Source organism: Mirounga angustirostris, unplaced genomic scaffold (genome assembly GCF_029215605.1).
Source record: "Mirounga angustirostris isolate CCGP_5_RB_7025 unplaced genomic scaffold, mMirAng1.0.hap1 SCAF_10, whole genome shotgun sequence".
NCBI lineage: Eukaryota > Metazoa > Chordata > Mammalia > Carnivora > Phocidae > Mirounga > Mirounga angustirostris.
Window position 1 is genome coordinate 10,754,172 of NW_026991718.1, and position 15,413 is coordinate 10,769,584.

The 15,413-nt window shown below is 48.4% G+C and overlaps 1 protein-coding gene across 1 annotated transcript in view; it reads left to right on the forward strand.

The window, feature by feature from the left end:
* MYT1L (myelin transcription factor 1 like) overlaps positions 1 to 15,413 on the forward strand; it is a 161,520-nt gene that overhangs the window by 86,206 nt on the left and 59,901 nt on the right. The window contains exons 14-15 of the mRNA XM_045884010.3: positions 1,520 to 1,641; positions 2,510 to 2,578. Of these exons, the coding sequence (XP_045739966.1) occupies positions 1,520 to 1,641; positions 2,510 to 2,578 (191 nt within the window). The remainder of the gene's footprint in view (positions 1 to 1,519; positions 1,642 to 2,509; positions 2,579 to 15,413) is intronic.

A 15,413-nucleotide genomic window follows, 5' to 3' on the forward strand; every position in this document is an offset into this window, starting at 1 on the left:
GGATGCACAGATAACCTGAGACCAAGCCCAGATGCTCTCAGACACAGCGCAGAGCTCTGGAGCTCGATGCTGAGAGGCTGAGCATGGTTTCGGGGGCAGGCGCGTGGCGGGGCCGCTCCGGATGCTCAGGGTGCCCCCGTGCTCCCACAGCTTGCCGCAAAACCACAAAACCAGCACTGAACACTGTTTGTGCTTCTTGACTTTTTTTTGTAAAAGCAAAAATCCTCTTTGGGTTTCTTTCTTAGCAAAAGCAGGTCTTTCAAAAGAGCAAAGTGGCATGTGTCGTGAGCTTTCGAAAAGTGGGGGTCACCTGTAGTTACAATGTTCACATTCAAGTTGCTAAAATAGTTAAAATATCCTCTAGGCTAAGAAAAGAAAATGAAGAAAAGGTTGTTCTTTATTGTACTGGCTTTTTCTCCTGTGTTCAATTCTGAAAATTATGACACCTTCTTTATTCACTGAAAAATGAAAATCCTTTTTGAATACAATAGGGAGACCACCATCAAAGCAATAGCTTTTTACAGAAACAAGGAAGGGCAGAAAAAGGAAACATTAGCTATTTGTAGGAATTGGCAGGAAAGGCACCTGGTTATAAGGCCATTACATGTTAAAGCCTATTATCTTTATTCTTCAAATTGATTTAAGTATCCAGGCATTGCAAAAGAATAGAATCTAAGTGGCAAGGTAAATTCCAAAGTATTCTTTTCTCTCCTATAGTGTTAAGTCATTGCTACCAAATAAGGCATGGTGGTTGAGTCTCTGATTTTATTTTAATTAAAATTAAGCTCTCATAAATCGACAGAAGTATTTTCATCATACAGACTGTCCCCCAAGTCAGAAATGCTCTCCTGCCTTCAGGAGACACATCTGCTGAGTATCACCATCTATAGGAGTTCCTTAGTTACTGCACTGGGACCCACTTAACCAGAGTTGACACTTCCTATTAAAAAAGGAAATGCTGCATAAGAATAATTGAGAGCTACAACATTAAGCTCAGACGGTCTTCCCTTGCCTTGGGCCCTAAGGCACACATGCAGAATGCTCCCCGGTGGCTGGTAAAAGCCTCATTCTAAAAGGCCTCTAAGGTTCGTGGTTGAGCTTTGCAGGTCAGCGTTGGGTAAGAGTATTGTAACACCAGCAGGTGCTTCCCGGACACTGAATCAGAAAGACCAACCAAGAAACGGTGTCTCTGGTTTCCAAACCAGTTGTCTGTTCCCCTTATAGGTACCCGCACAGAAATACTGACTAAGGCCCTGCCCACTGACAGGGATGAACTTAGAAGTTTAGAACAGTTGATGAGAAACTAAGGTCCACTCTGAAAAAGATGCTCTTGGAACAGCGTCCAGCTTTGCACTTTCAGAAGGGGCTTCACCAGGACAAAGATGGGGAATGATTTTAAAGGCACAGGGTGTTGGAAGAGGAGGACAGTGCAGAGGCGGCCGGCCCTCTGGGGGCCGCGTCTGTGGTCTGTGTGGGGCGCTGTCCCCTGTGCGGCCCTGAAGCTGTGTTTTGCCTGCAGCCGGAAGACTTGGACCCATTCCAGGAGGCTCTGGAGGAGAGAAGGTACCCAGGAGAGGTGACCATCCCCAGCCCCAAGCCCAAGTACCCCCAGTGCAAGGAGAGCAAGAAGGACTTAATAACGTAAGCATACCTCGAGGTGAAACAGCTGCCCTTCCTAACCTCCCTTCCTTTGGCTTATTTTTAAAGACCGATCTGTACATGCCTTGCCGTTTGAGCATGCGACGTCCGCAGCACATAACTGTCTCGAGCTGCCGGTTCCGTGGAGCGGGGGCCCGCGTGGCTCGCTTGCTCCCAGGACGCTCTGTGTGATGGAGGCGCGTCTGCCGTATGTGGTCGTGCGTTTTGCAGCTTCCCCTCAGGGCACCTAAATCCCCTTGCAGACATTGCAGCTAAACTGGAAACAATGAAACTTTCTTGAAGGTTTTTTTTTTTTTTTTAAACATACTTACTATTTTGGCTGTTTTTGTTTTTGTTTGGTGGCAGATGTCCAACACCAAGGTGTGATGGAAGTGGTCATGTGACTGGTAATTACGCCTCACATAGAAGGTGTGACTTCATTTTTCTCATGGTGGATTCTGTCTTTTCAATTTATTGTTTTCAGCTTACCTCAACAATGCTGTCAAAGTACAAACGTCGAATTACGTGTCAACCCTCTCAGTGCTCTATGTTGACCTATAAAAGCATGCTGATGTACGTGTTGTATAGTGTCTTTTATATGCAAGGAAACTACCACGATTCGGAAAATTCCTCACCAACATTGAAACCAAAGAGTGCAAATATTTTTATGCTATTTTTCAAAAATTGTTTATTAACAGACATGTCTTCTTCAAAGAAGAGAGTTAATTATACAAAAAAAAAATTCAATATACAGCACTTGCCCCATCACTTTCTGCATTAAACTTTTTAGTTTCAGTTGTATGTTGTGTTTGTCCGGGAGCGTAAGCCGGTGGGGGCGGCACTCACCTGACTCTTCTGGCCTGTCTTACAGTCTGTCGGGCTGCCCCCTCGCCGACAGAAGCATTCGGAGCATGCTGGCCACCAGCTCGCAAGAACTCAAGTAAGATTTCATGACAATCGTTCTTCTAAAGATCTGTTCGCCTAGAGTAACAAAATGGAGGTGTCATGTGTAAACACAAGTGTCTTTAAGCAAACCCGCTGTGCACGCAGTACCTCGGCAGCCCACACGCCCGGGTCCTCGGGACGTCAGTCACCCTTCCGGACAGTCTCTCTGCCTCTTCCCTCTCCTTTGTCTCTAGCGCTTTCATGCCATAGCCTTGCGATCCTGAATTTTCTAAAGCATCAGTAGTTTCTGTCCTCATACACATGCACACGGAAGGGAAGCCGGACAGAGGTACTCAAACTTTCAGGAAGTGATTGCAGCCTAAAAAGTAAAAAAATGTATTTTTTTAGAAGTCAGTAGTTCATATGATTACTTAAAATATGGGCATTTAAATAGCATTAATGACAAAAGCTCACCACGATGACAGCTAATTCCCTAAGCATGTTGCGGTCATAGTTGCAAATACTCTAGGACAGCACCGTGTCCCGTTCACTGGCTCACTGACGGGTACAGCCAGGCACCCACCAGCACTCAGACACTCTTCCCTCCAGCCACTGGCTCTCCCGCTCTCCTGTGCCTGTAACATTTTCTATATTTTAGGCATAAATCTGATCACTTACATTTATATCACCAGACTAAGGTTTTTCTTCTTTGTATATATAGAACCACACCCAGTTCCTACACGGGTTTGGGAAGGAGTCAGAACAAGTCCTAGAAAGTGCATGAAAGCCTTCGGTGCTCTAGTCGGAGGACATATAGGGTGTGTGTCAGGGAAGAAGGGTGAGACCTGAAAGTAGTTTCACAACAGAATGAGAACCAAGAGCTCCAAATAATTATTTTTTAATTACCCGACATGTTATAAATATCATCACGTCCAACTGCTTGGCTTCCATTTCGTTTGGAAACTGCTTTATTTCCAATGTAGAAAAAGTGCTCCTTGGAGACCCTATTTGATTCCTTTCCCAAGGATTCCACCCTACATCCCATCCCACTGCAATAGACCAGGGCTGTCTCAGAGTATAGGGCTCTGTTTCACATCATGTCATTTTTTACAGGATCCCTGTCCAAGGCCCTAGTGCCATAGATCACCTGCTCATGTTCAGTGACCTCCTGAACTAGCCCTTGCATCACAAGACTCTTGGCATTTTCTTCATGGCGTGTAAACACCCGGAGGGCATCCTCTTACTTAACGGTTTTAAAGTCTATAGAGTCATCCACGCAGTGCCTAACGGACAAATAGCGTTTAGGACCTCAAAACGGACACTTAGCAAGAACAACTCAACCCACTTTGTTAAGACATCTTTTTTCATGGCTTAAAACCATACTTCCCTCATGATCAAAACGTGATTAACTGCACTTGGAACTTGGCCAACACATCAGACCGTGGCAACTTCCCTTTGAATTTCTTGATGAGGACTACTTTGCAAAAGTTTGGCACATATCCAGTTCCAACAGGCCAGCTGTAAACAAGAAATAGCCTTTGCATGACTGGTATCTAGGACGGCTTCTCCCTGGTTAGCGTCTCAACACCCCCAGAGACCAGAGTAGTTTTCTGAGGGGTCTCGTTGTTGCTGGTTTTCATCCCTTGACTCTGGGCTTAGAAGGTTATGTTGACCCGAAGTTCCGAGCAGAGCTGCCACTTCTCCGGTTCCGGCACTCTCTTCTTCTCTCCCTTCATCTTGGAAGATGGTGCGATGGTCCTCACCATCCGCATCTTCAGAGGGAGGTGGCTGGCCTTCACATCCTCCAGGGCAGTGCTGGGGAGGGGTCCATTCTCTGCATCCTGCCTCTTCCTGGATGGGAGACCTTATCTTCAGAGAGGAATGGCCTTTTCCTAATCGGGATTGATTGAAAAGCCATACTCATTTGTCAGCTTGTCTTTGCAAACAAGTAAATCCCATTTTGATTGATCCTTTCTGAGAAATCTAAACTTGACCAATTTTCTGAAATGGTCCATTGTTATTGGCAAAGCTTCGAAACTATGGGTTCCAATTAAATGTGTGCTATAAAAAGTCTAGTATTTAAATGACTGATTTTTACTTGCTAAGTCTTTCTAAACAGAGGAAACCATAGATTACAATATTTGTTTTCCTTTAACCTTTTAATTGATGAGACCCCTCTATTCAATACCTTTAACCTGAGTCATGGAGGCCTTGTAAGTGGTTTTTCCTGCATAGGAGCATAGGTTGAGCCCATGAAGCTGAGGTGCAGCTGCTTTCTCTCGAGTAATCCCACACGTGCCCTTCTCGTAGAGTGTTCTCAAAGTTTGGTCAATCCCTGCTACAGCAGCCGCTTATGTGACAGACAGAGTGAAATCACACTATTCACTGTAGGTGAAGAATCTCTACTTCTTCATAAAGACACACTAGACAGGGGGGCCCAATAACCTCCAAAAACAATCCTCTATTATGGAATTTTCTGGAAACATTCCTCTTGTCACATTTGACACTGAATTTCGATAGTTGGCCATTAGCGGGACATTCTTGATCATGGAAAGATGAGTTGTGCCAGATAAACTCTTGGTCTCAGATCCTCAAACCTCTTAAACTTCCTGAGATAACATTTTGCTCCGATCTTATCCAGGTCAACATATTTGGGATGTTCATAAAAAGAAGTGGGTAATTTTATGTCTAATGATGTACAATATGTAAACTGAAAATGTATTAAAATTTAATGTGTATATGAATGCCATTCAAACTCTGGAGCTACTGCCTTCCTGGCCCCTGGCCCATCTGCTGTAGACAACACGGTTCAGCGGCTCGTCCCGCAAAGCGGGACGCAGGGCAAGAAAGCCCATGCAGCGTGCAGACCCTTTCAGGTTGATGTGCCCTGTGTCACATACATGTCCCTGGAACCTTCCTCCCCCGTGCCCTGAGGATTCCCAGCCGTGACATTCACTGAGACCCCAGGCCAAAAAGCTAGCGGGAGGGGGAGGGGGGCGAGGGGGGAGGGGGTGGTGGATAGAATTGTTCAAATTAAAATGATTTTGTAGTAACTCTGCCTAACAAGGGCTCTGACTCTCAAGGGAAGTTTCTTCTCTAAAAATGTCGTTTGCTAAGATTACCTGAAAGGACCATCAGAAGGAGCTTGCCAGTCACCTCACATCGTTGTCATCCTCTTTTTTGAGAAACTGCATCCTCCTGCCAGGAGCTCTCCTGCTTCCAGATGCGCCATCACTGTAGACATGGGCATGATGTAGGTGCTTTAGCCATCTGAGGCTCCAATTTAAGCCAAATCAAAGCCGATTTCAATCAGAGGCAATTAGCTCTAAAAATGGGCCCCCAAATTGGCTTCCATTTATACTTTGGTTGGCCAAATTTAGATACCTCTTTATTATTCGGCTCTTTATCTTACCCAGCCGCGGTTCCTGCCACTAGTGAGCTCCGTGTGGAGAAGGAGTTGTGGAGGACTCCTCCACCTTTACTTCTTGACGTTTGAACTTGGGTGTCATCACCGCGGGGGTGGTGGGGGCCCTACGTTTTGGCTCTCTGCCCTTTAGGGAGTGTTCCTGTGGATTCTGTAGCCTCCAGGCTTCTGTCCTAGGCATTTTCACCTGAGACTTAGAGGAGTGTTAGCTTCAGATACCACAAAACTTCTTTTTTTCAGCTTGGCTACATTTATTTAAATCAAAGAATTAAAATTTTGACCTTGGACCCCGCTATTACTTTGCTCTAAGAGCTACGTGTTTCTAGAATCGGCTAGGGCTTAGTTTGCTAGGCAGCGGGAGGATTATTGACCAGGATCTCCTGGAGCCGGCTCACCCTGCCGCCTCTATTGTTCTCCGGGCAGGAAGTTCACCCACGTCTACCGCGCACCAGTTCTTACCCGTAATCCTCATTTCTATAATCTCTCGCCTTCTCGGTTTACAACAGTAAATCCACAGGCCTTGCTAAATGACAGCCGCCCTCGACTTGGGCCTGGCTCCTTTAGTGGAGGGCACGCTTCCTTATCTGGGGGAGCAGCAACCGCCGTGGGAGTCCAGCTTCTCGGGAGGGTGGTCGTCTCCCGCCTCAGAGAATGCTCCCGGGACCCCTCGTTTCCGTTCCCAAGCTCATTTTGTTCTGCAGCAGTCCCAGCTGCTGAGAACTCGGGTGTGTGAGCTGGAATACATGTGGCTGGGAAGCAGGTGCGGGAGTCACTCGGGGTGGGGGGGTAAAGGCAGTTCACAAGGGGCCTCCGCACACACTGTCTCCTCGGAGAGAAGCGTGGGAAGGGTTAGGCCCATTTTCCGGGTGTGGACACTGAGGGATGGGTGGTTGGGCGGCTCAGCGTAGACCTACAGGCCATCAGGGGCTGAGGGCCTTCTCCACACACCACAGTACCTCCACAGATCAGTAGTGCCATGGGCGAGCCTGGTGCTGGAGATTGGGAGGCGCGGTGTTGCCGGCAGGCAGACACACAGCAGCTCTCCCATTCTCCCAGGATGCAGTGTTTGCTCACAGCCCACCCGGGCCTGTGCTGGCAACCGGCCGGGGACCGCTAGCCCACATCCCACAACCCCCCCCAGAGAACCTACCTCAGCACTTAGGGTGCAACAACCATAGGAGGTTTATGAGGTCTGCGCCACAGAGTGTTTTTAAAATACCCTAAGAAATACATTTTGTTGCACATAGATTTTTTATTTTATCATAATAAGTAGAACTGATTTAAAATAAGTTAAATATAAGAAATACAGGTAAGCAGAGTAAAGCTAAACTTCTAAAATGAGAATGTTTGAGGATGACTCCAGTCAACATACAAGCACACAACACACATGGATGAACATACACACAGATGAACACAGAGACAGATGAACGTAACACACACAAGGATGAACACACACTGATGTACATACACACATGGATGAACATGCACACCGATGAGCATGCACATGGATGAAAACACATGGACACACACATGGATGAACATACATGCAGATAAACACACATGGGTGAACACACATGGATAACACATGTGCATAAACACACACTGGTGAACATACACTACGTGGATGAACTACACACAGGTGAACACATGGATGAACACACACCAATGAACACATAGGGATGAACATATACACACAGATGGACACATATGTGAATGAACCCACACTGATGAACATACACCACAAGGATGAACATACACATATGGATGAACATAGGGATGGACACACATGGATGAACACACATGGGTGAACACATGGGTGAACACATATGAACATACACCACGGATGAACACATGTGAGCGCACTGATGAACATGCACCACATGGATGAACATACACGTGGATGAACACATGGGTGAATACACAGGGATGAACACACAAGCATGAACATACATGGGTGAACACACACGAATTGCAGGCACAGGAAGCTGTGCTACTCAGGTCCCGGCTCACGGCGACTCTCACGCACGGGGAAGGGTAACCAGAAAAGCCTTTGCTTCCCTCTGTCTCTGGAGCCCTGAGGGCACCACAGTGAGCATCGTGGGGTAAGCCTCACTAACCCACGTCCTCGGCCGGTGGTGGCGTTAGCTCAGTCCTTGCGATGAGCCCCCTCCTCCTGGTGGTCAGCATTACACCCACATTATTAAGTGGGAATCCCAGGCGTTCGGATTTGGGGCTACATTGTAGCAACTTCACCTCAGTATATCCACACACAAACCGACCAAAAGCAAAGCCAAAAGCAAACTTCAGCGTCTACTTCGCTTTGTAAAGTGATCTGTGCTTTCCAGAAGCACACGTGGGGTCCCCCGGCGGTGTGTGACCCGTGGTCTGGGTGTTCTGTCTTCGTCCGTTTGTGCCTCAGCATGTTTCAAGTTACGGTGCAGGTTACAGAAGAATTCAGAGTCAAAAATCAGGCTTAGGTCATCAAAAGAAGGCAGCAGGTATAGACTTAAGTTTAGTAATCTAGACACTCTGCTTTTCATGAGTAAGTTCTCCGTGCAAAATACGGTAAAGAGCGGAGTCCAGCCAGAGGGGGGCACCGTTAAACCCCGTGGGCCTCAGGGTCCTCACCCGTGAGATGGGACGTCCCAGGAGCAGGTACAGTAGACATTCAGTAAGTGTTATTATTAACTAGACCAACACACACAAATCCCACAGCTCTCTTTAAAATGTTGGATTTTGTGAAAAGATTAACCAGAATTCAGAGGAGAATGTACAAGTTAATTGAACATTTTCTGAATGACTTTGTATCTGTTCCTTTTTATGATGTCCTGGAAATAAGAACTTTAATTCATTCCAATGTCAGCAAGCCTCTAGCTTAGGAGGACTTCACGCGTCCAAAGGCCGAGCCAGTGAGGGGGCGTGGGGGGCCGGTTCCGCCAGTCGAGCCGGTGAGGGGGTCTGGGGGGCTGGTCCCGCCGGTCGTGCCAGTGAGGGGGCCTGGGGGGCCGGTCCCGCCAGTCGTGCCGATGAAGGGGTCTGGGGGGCCGGTCGTGCGGGTGATGGGGCCTGGGGGGCCGGTTGTGCCGGTGAGGGGGCCTGGGGGGCCGGTCGTGCGGGTGAGGGGGCCTGGGGGGCCGGTCCACAGCCTATGGAACTTGTGTGCTCCTTTCTAGCTGGCTGTCCCTACAGGGTGTGTGTGTGTGTGTGTGTTGCATTCAGTTGTCACACTTGGGTGTTTAATGCACACACCTCTGTGCCCACGTCGCACGGCCCTTCGGAGAGGGGCAATCTGGACACTCCCTAAGCTCCCAGGTGGATGCACAAACTGTGACATTTTCAGGAAACCATGAGCCGGGCTGTTTCATTCAGTCATGTATTTATTGAAAAACCTGTAATCAGTGTCTGCCCTCAAGGAACTCCAAGTCGGTCTTTTAAGACCAAAAAGAGAAGAAAAATGTTCCATCCAGAGCATCCGGGTGGGAGGGAAGCAAAGAGCCCACACGGGTGGTGGGGGTGGAGCGGCCCGGCAGGGGACCAGCAGGGAGGGTCTCGTGGCCTCGGACGGGAGACAGAGCGAGCGTGGGGCAGAGGGCCAGCTCGGACGGCAGGACCAAGTGCGGCAGCAAACCCCACTCCGGGAGAGACAGCACCCTTCTCAGTAACGAGAGGGTGGAGTCCTGGTGTGCGTTGGCACCCACGTTTCGTTTTGCCTTCGACCTGCCTGGTCTGCCGTCCTCCTGGCTACAGGGAGTTGGCGATGGGTGTGGTGTGTGTGACCAGAGTCGGGACCCCTGCATCCTTCCTCGAGTGTGGACCGTAACGTGTGAGGTCATCAGAGCTGGCTGTGAGGTTTTCATGTGTTTCACTGTGACAAACCTGGGGAGTATTCTACATCCAGAATAAGGCCATGAGGAAGACTTTTTCCTATGAAATTTTCCTTAGCATTCCATTCCCCCAGTCTGAAAATGATGAAACATTTCATCAGGCATCAGGAAGCACTGAATGATACCGCCTATTTCTGAACAAAGAGTAATTTGTCATCTAATCAAAGATAAAATACAAACCACTCAAAAACTACCCTTTGAACAAATGTATGTTTTTACCTCTGGATTAGTTACTTCTCTTTACAAAATACACAGCATATTTGGCGCATATGAACAAAGGAAAAATTATTTTCCTTACTATTTTTAATATTACAGTTTTAAAGGTATTTTAAATATGTGTGCATATATATGTATGTATAACATGTTATTAATGTATTCACACACATATGTTGCAAATACATATATTTTGTTGTTGTCTGTGTTGTCAGGCCAGGGGTCAAATCTAGACATGTTTCCTTTCATGAAGCACATCAAATGATCTGAGTCTTCTTCATATGTTATAGCTAGTTAAATTTGACCTCTCGTCATTACTGGGAATATGGTCTCATTTTCATCTCCTTCCTGGCTCCCCTGGGGTGATTCTGAGTGAGGACCCCCCTTCAACCTCACGGGAGCCCCACATTAGTGCCAGAACCCCAAACCCTGAGCTGGATGAGAAGCCAGCTTCTTTGGGGAAAACCTCTGGCTGAGAAAGACTAGGTTACGTCCGCCTTTAATTGTAAATTTGAGGTTTTATTTCAGTAAACACTTCACTAATTTATAGTTCCCTGGAGCAAAATGAACAAAATTGGAAATAAAGTAGATGTTCCCTTTGGGAAATTATTGACAAGGATTTTGGAGGGCATTTTTTTCCTGGCAATTTCAGGAGAGAGAACCACTGTCTTCGGTTTCTTGCTTGCTTGGAAAGACAGGCTTTGAAGGGCTGACGAGGCAGTGAGGTGGGACCAGGGAGCAGAACAGCTCACAACCTCACCGGTCCGAGGCTTCATTCCAAACCCTGATCTGTGATCCTACAGGAGGGACAGTTCAAGGGGAATCAGGTCTCGGCTCTTGTATTCTTCAGTTATGGTTTTATAGAAAGAGCCAGTCCTTGGCACTAGGGAATTCCATTTTGTCGTCTCTATGTAGGAACTCTCCAGATCCTACCGGGGCTTAATAGTTTTCTCTACAGGCAGTTAAGACACAGAGATATGCCGTCTGCATTCAAAGGTAGTCCATGAACACTGGAACAGTGTCAAGACCTGAGAGATCTCAGTCTTACCTGGGTTTTGTTTTGTTGTTTTTTTTTAAGAAAACATTCACTGTAAATAGTTTCTAAAAATTTGGCATTATGAAAGAGTATGCCAGAGCTGTCCAGCAGAACTCTTCAGGGTGGAGGAAATGTTCTAGACCCGCACGGTCCGCTCTCCAGCCACAGCCACCGGAGCCTCCCGGGCACGGCACCGCCTCTGTGGCTGGGGAGATGGACTTCTGGTGGCGTTCTGCTTGTTAACCCTAATGGAGTCACAGGTATCAAGTGGATGTCCATATTCGACTGCCACATCGCACCCCAGGCTCCATTTATATTGTTCTTTACATATATTTTCATCACATTCTAATAAATACTCAGGAATATTTTATTCCTACAATTAAAAAGCCTATGATTTTTTTAACATCTGGTTACTCAACATTTTTATTTTATTATTAAGCCATGGACAAGTAGGGTGATCTTTTTATATTTATATACTGACCTCTTTTTTTTAATCTAATATCATGTGTAGACTGATGAAAACTAAATATGATATAAATTTCGCAGGGTAGCTGTTTTCAGAATAGAGTTCTGGCATCCTGCATGGACCTCACTGTTTGGGACCATTCATTATAAGTTAGTAGAAAGTCTGTTATGTTATTTTAAAAATATATTCAACTTTATTACTTTCAAACTTGTACAGAAATTCAAATTTGATTAAGCAGGTGTTATCGAAGACAGATCCTTAGGCCACCTTCTTTAGTGACTAAATAAACCTGGCTCATAATTAGCATATACATTATTAATACTTGGAGCTTTAAAGTTGTTAGAAGCCTGTTTGCCATTAGTATCTTAAATATTTCTCTTTCAAACTTGCTTATGGATTAATTAGCCTGCCTACAGAGAAGAGCTTGCTATGCAGAGATGAGCTCCCGCCCTTCCCTGGTTCCAATTACCATTAACGTCTGCTTTCTGAAGACGTCATTATCATGCACCTGCCACAATCTAGGACTTGTTCTAGTGACTCTTCATTCTCCGGGCCGACGGAGAGCCCTCCACCTCTGCTTTCACACTCAAGGGCGTGGGGCCATGTGCCCTGGACGTACACCCTTCCTGCTCAGGGTCCCCGTGTGGACGTGGTAATGACTATTTCTCACCCCCCTCCCCGGTGTGTTCGTCATCTTCTCTTTCCGCGCTCACATACTGGTGATGTTTATGACTTACTCTCATTCTCTTAAGATGAACATATACATGATGTATGAAATCACCCTCTATTGGAGGACATGTGTCCTCCTATCTAAGAGGGAACAAATGTGCTCTTAACAAGACAAGGAACTTTTAAATATAAGCCCCCCGAAACTGAAAAAGCAGGGAAAAGAAACATTACTTGTCTTTCATCTCTCTACTGCTTTTATCAATCACAATCTACCTGTGATCTTGAAGCCTGATTTTTTTGCTTAACATGCGGGTTGGGTACTCTTACTTTAATAGCCCATAGTGCTTCTGGGGTGGGGAGGTGTTTCTGTAGCTTCCGTTCAACAAACAAAGCAGCAACAAAGCCCCGGCCCCGGGAACCCAGACGCCGGATGCGAGCACAGCCCACCAGGGTGCTCTTCCCCTGTGAGCTGGGACAAGGGCAGACCCCTCACAGAGTCGAGATCATCATACGCGGGTGGAAGAGTGAAGGTGCTTTGTCAAGTGGGCTGGTGTTGTCCACGTGTCTGTAGTTTATTTTATAGAAATAATAATGCGAGGATTCTAATCTAAGCTTTAAAAAATGACAACAGGCACAGGTCTGGGGTTCGCGGTGATCTGCACGTGAACCCCTGCGGCGTGGGACCACGACTCTAGTGTCCGGCATGTAGCCAACAAACCAAGTCCCCGTGCCTCTCTGGTGCCGATACCTGGGGAAGGCGGGAGCACAGGCCCTACACACTTAGAGGGACGCCAGGGAGGTCAGCGGAGGAAAGTTCTGGAGTGTGAAGCAGAGCTGCAGGGGGCAGATCCCACAGGGCTCAGAGGACCTGGCAGGACTCTGCCTTCTATTCTGAGTAGGAGGGGCTCCGAGCACAACAGTGACAGCATGGGACATGTGCTTACAGGCCCTCCAGTTCCCGTGTAGGGGATGCTTGCCGCGAGGCAGAAGGGCAGGGAGGGCGGGGAGGGCGGGGAGGGCGGTCGGGAGGTCTCGAAGGCGGGCGGGGCTGGAGGCAACGCAGCGGTGCCTGTCAGGAGCAGAGGGGAATGAGAAGTAGCCAGATTCGGCATGTTTTGTCAGCAGAACAGCAGGGTTTACAGGAGGAGTAGGACATGGGCTGAGGGCATGAACATGGGCGTGAGACCCATCGAGGTGCCCAGTGGCTGCCCTCTCTTAAAACGGGCAGCTGCAGGAGGGGCGATTCTCAGGGAACCCTGGGGCGTGCCGACTGGGAATTGTGTCTGGGGGGCTGACCGGGTGCCCATGTGGGGTGTGGAAAGTTGCATGGCCCTGGGTCCCTGGGGAGGTGGGGCCAGAGGTCTTCCACGGAGGGATGGCATTAAAGCCTCAAGGCTAGCTCAGTCTCCAGGAGTGAGTGCAGACAAAGAAAATAGGACAGCCCTTCCCACCCCACCTGAAACGGGGCCACAGCTCAGCTTCTGGGTCTCGGCAAGGCGGGTCGCGGAGAACCTGATTACTTCCTGCAAATGAACATGGTTACAAGATGGGAAACCCCTGTCACAAATATGTTCCCTCCAAATGTGCCCCTGACCCCAGAGTCGACGATCCCTCCTTCTCGCCGTCATGGAATGCCCCCGACAATGGGGTAGCGTAAGAGACTGTCAGGTTATCGACAGTGTCAGCCCCCCGCAAACCTCACCAAGATGGTGCATTTGCACTGAATGATATTGCAAAAATCACAGTTGTACCCCTGACTTGATCCTGGGGATCGAGGCAGAATTCCAGGGATGTGTTTTCTGTACAACGTCATTGAAGAGGCGGGACACAGAGATAAGGGCCAGCATCCTCCTTGGGGAGGGAATCCTTGGACCCATCAGGCTGAGGCTCAGGGGATGCATTGGTAGGAGGTCAAGAAAGAGTGAAAATGAACGTCCTCCATGAAGAGTGTTTGGCTTCGGAGCAGGGTGCTTCCCCTGACGGCCGCAAGGAGGTGTGCCCAGGCTCCCCATGATGCTGCCTACGCTGCTGGACACGCAGGGACGCTGGGGCACTTCGGGGAGCTGTGCCTTTCCGTGGGAGAAGCGCCTTGGTCTTACCTTTAATAGGAAGGAGAGGCCACAGTCATAGACATGAGACTGTTGCACCCTGAGGCTTCAGAGACCTTAACTGCAGATCCCTCAATTCCTAAAATAACCATTTTAAAACACATGCACAGTTCATGGTACAAAAATTACGTGACCCTTATGGGCACAGGCGCATTCCCTTGGGATGACTTCCTTGACCTTCTGTCCACTGAAGCCCACCCACAGCATGAGGTCATCCCAGAGCTCCCGGACCCCCCACTGATCATAGCGCTTTGGCCCCACGATCCCGGGATGCACTGGCTGCTTCCTGCAGCGACCGTATCCTATCACGCTGTGGATATTTGGTCGCCTCTGCCATGCCTGAGAAAGAGCCTCCATGAGAGTGTGACCCAGGTCACAGAGTCCACGGGCATTTGCACGTCACTGGGGAGACAAGCCGTCAAGTAAAGGATTTAATGAATGAGTCCGAATCATGTGCTTGTACAACACAACCATGAGAGGAGCCCCTGAATCTGAAGGGAGGCTGTGGAGTGGGGTCAGCGCTGATCAGCGGGGGTAGCGGGTGGCCTTCTCTGACCTCCAGTTCCCCCCCTTGTGAAGGGAGGGGATTGGGCGAGCTCACCGGGAATGAGTGAGTTTGGAAACTCTACTGCCCTGGGTGGAAAGGAGGTGATGGTGGGTGTGAGCTTTAGGACGTCCCCTCGCGTAGGGCAGAGTGGCGGACGGCCACCGCCTCAGTGAGTGGCATCGGCTCTCCGCTGCTCCAGGCACGTGAAGTCGATCCCCCCGCGCCACACAGAGGTGCAACCATGGCGGCAGGTGCAGAATGACCCGGCTCCAGCCTTGTTCTGCTGCCCGACCCAGGCGCCGTCACCTGAACCAGGACTGTCTGATGACTGAGCAAATACCAGAGGGAACACCACACCTCCGGCCCCACTTTACAGCCGAGGATCCCAGCGCTGACTGGGAGCATCACCTGCCATCTTCGCTTTTATATCTATTTACAGGCACTTGAGCACATTTAAAACTCTTCTTAGAACAAAAACTGAATTTTACATGTTTTCAAGACCTGGGCTGTTTGTGGAAGGGAATGCGGTGCATGTTGGTTATT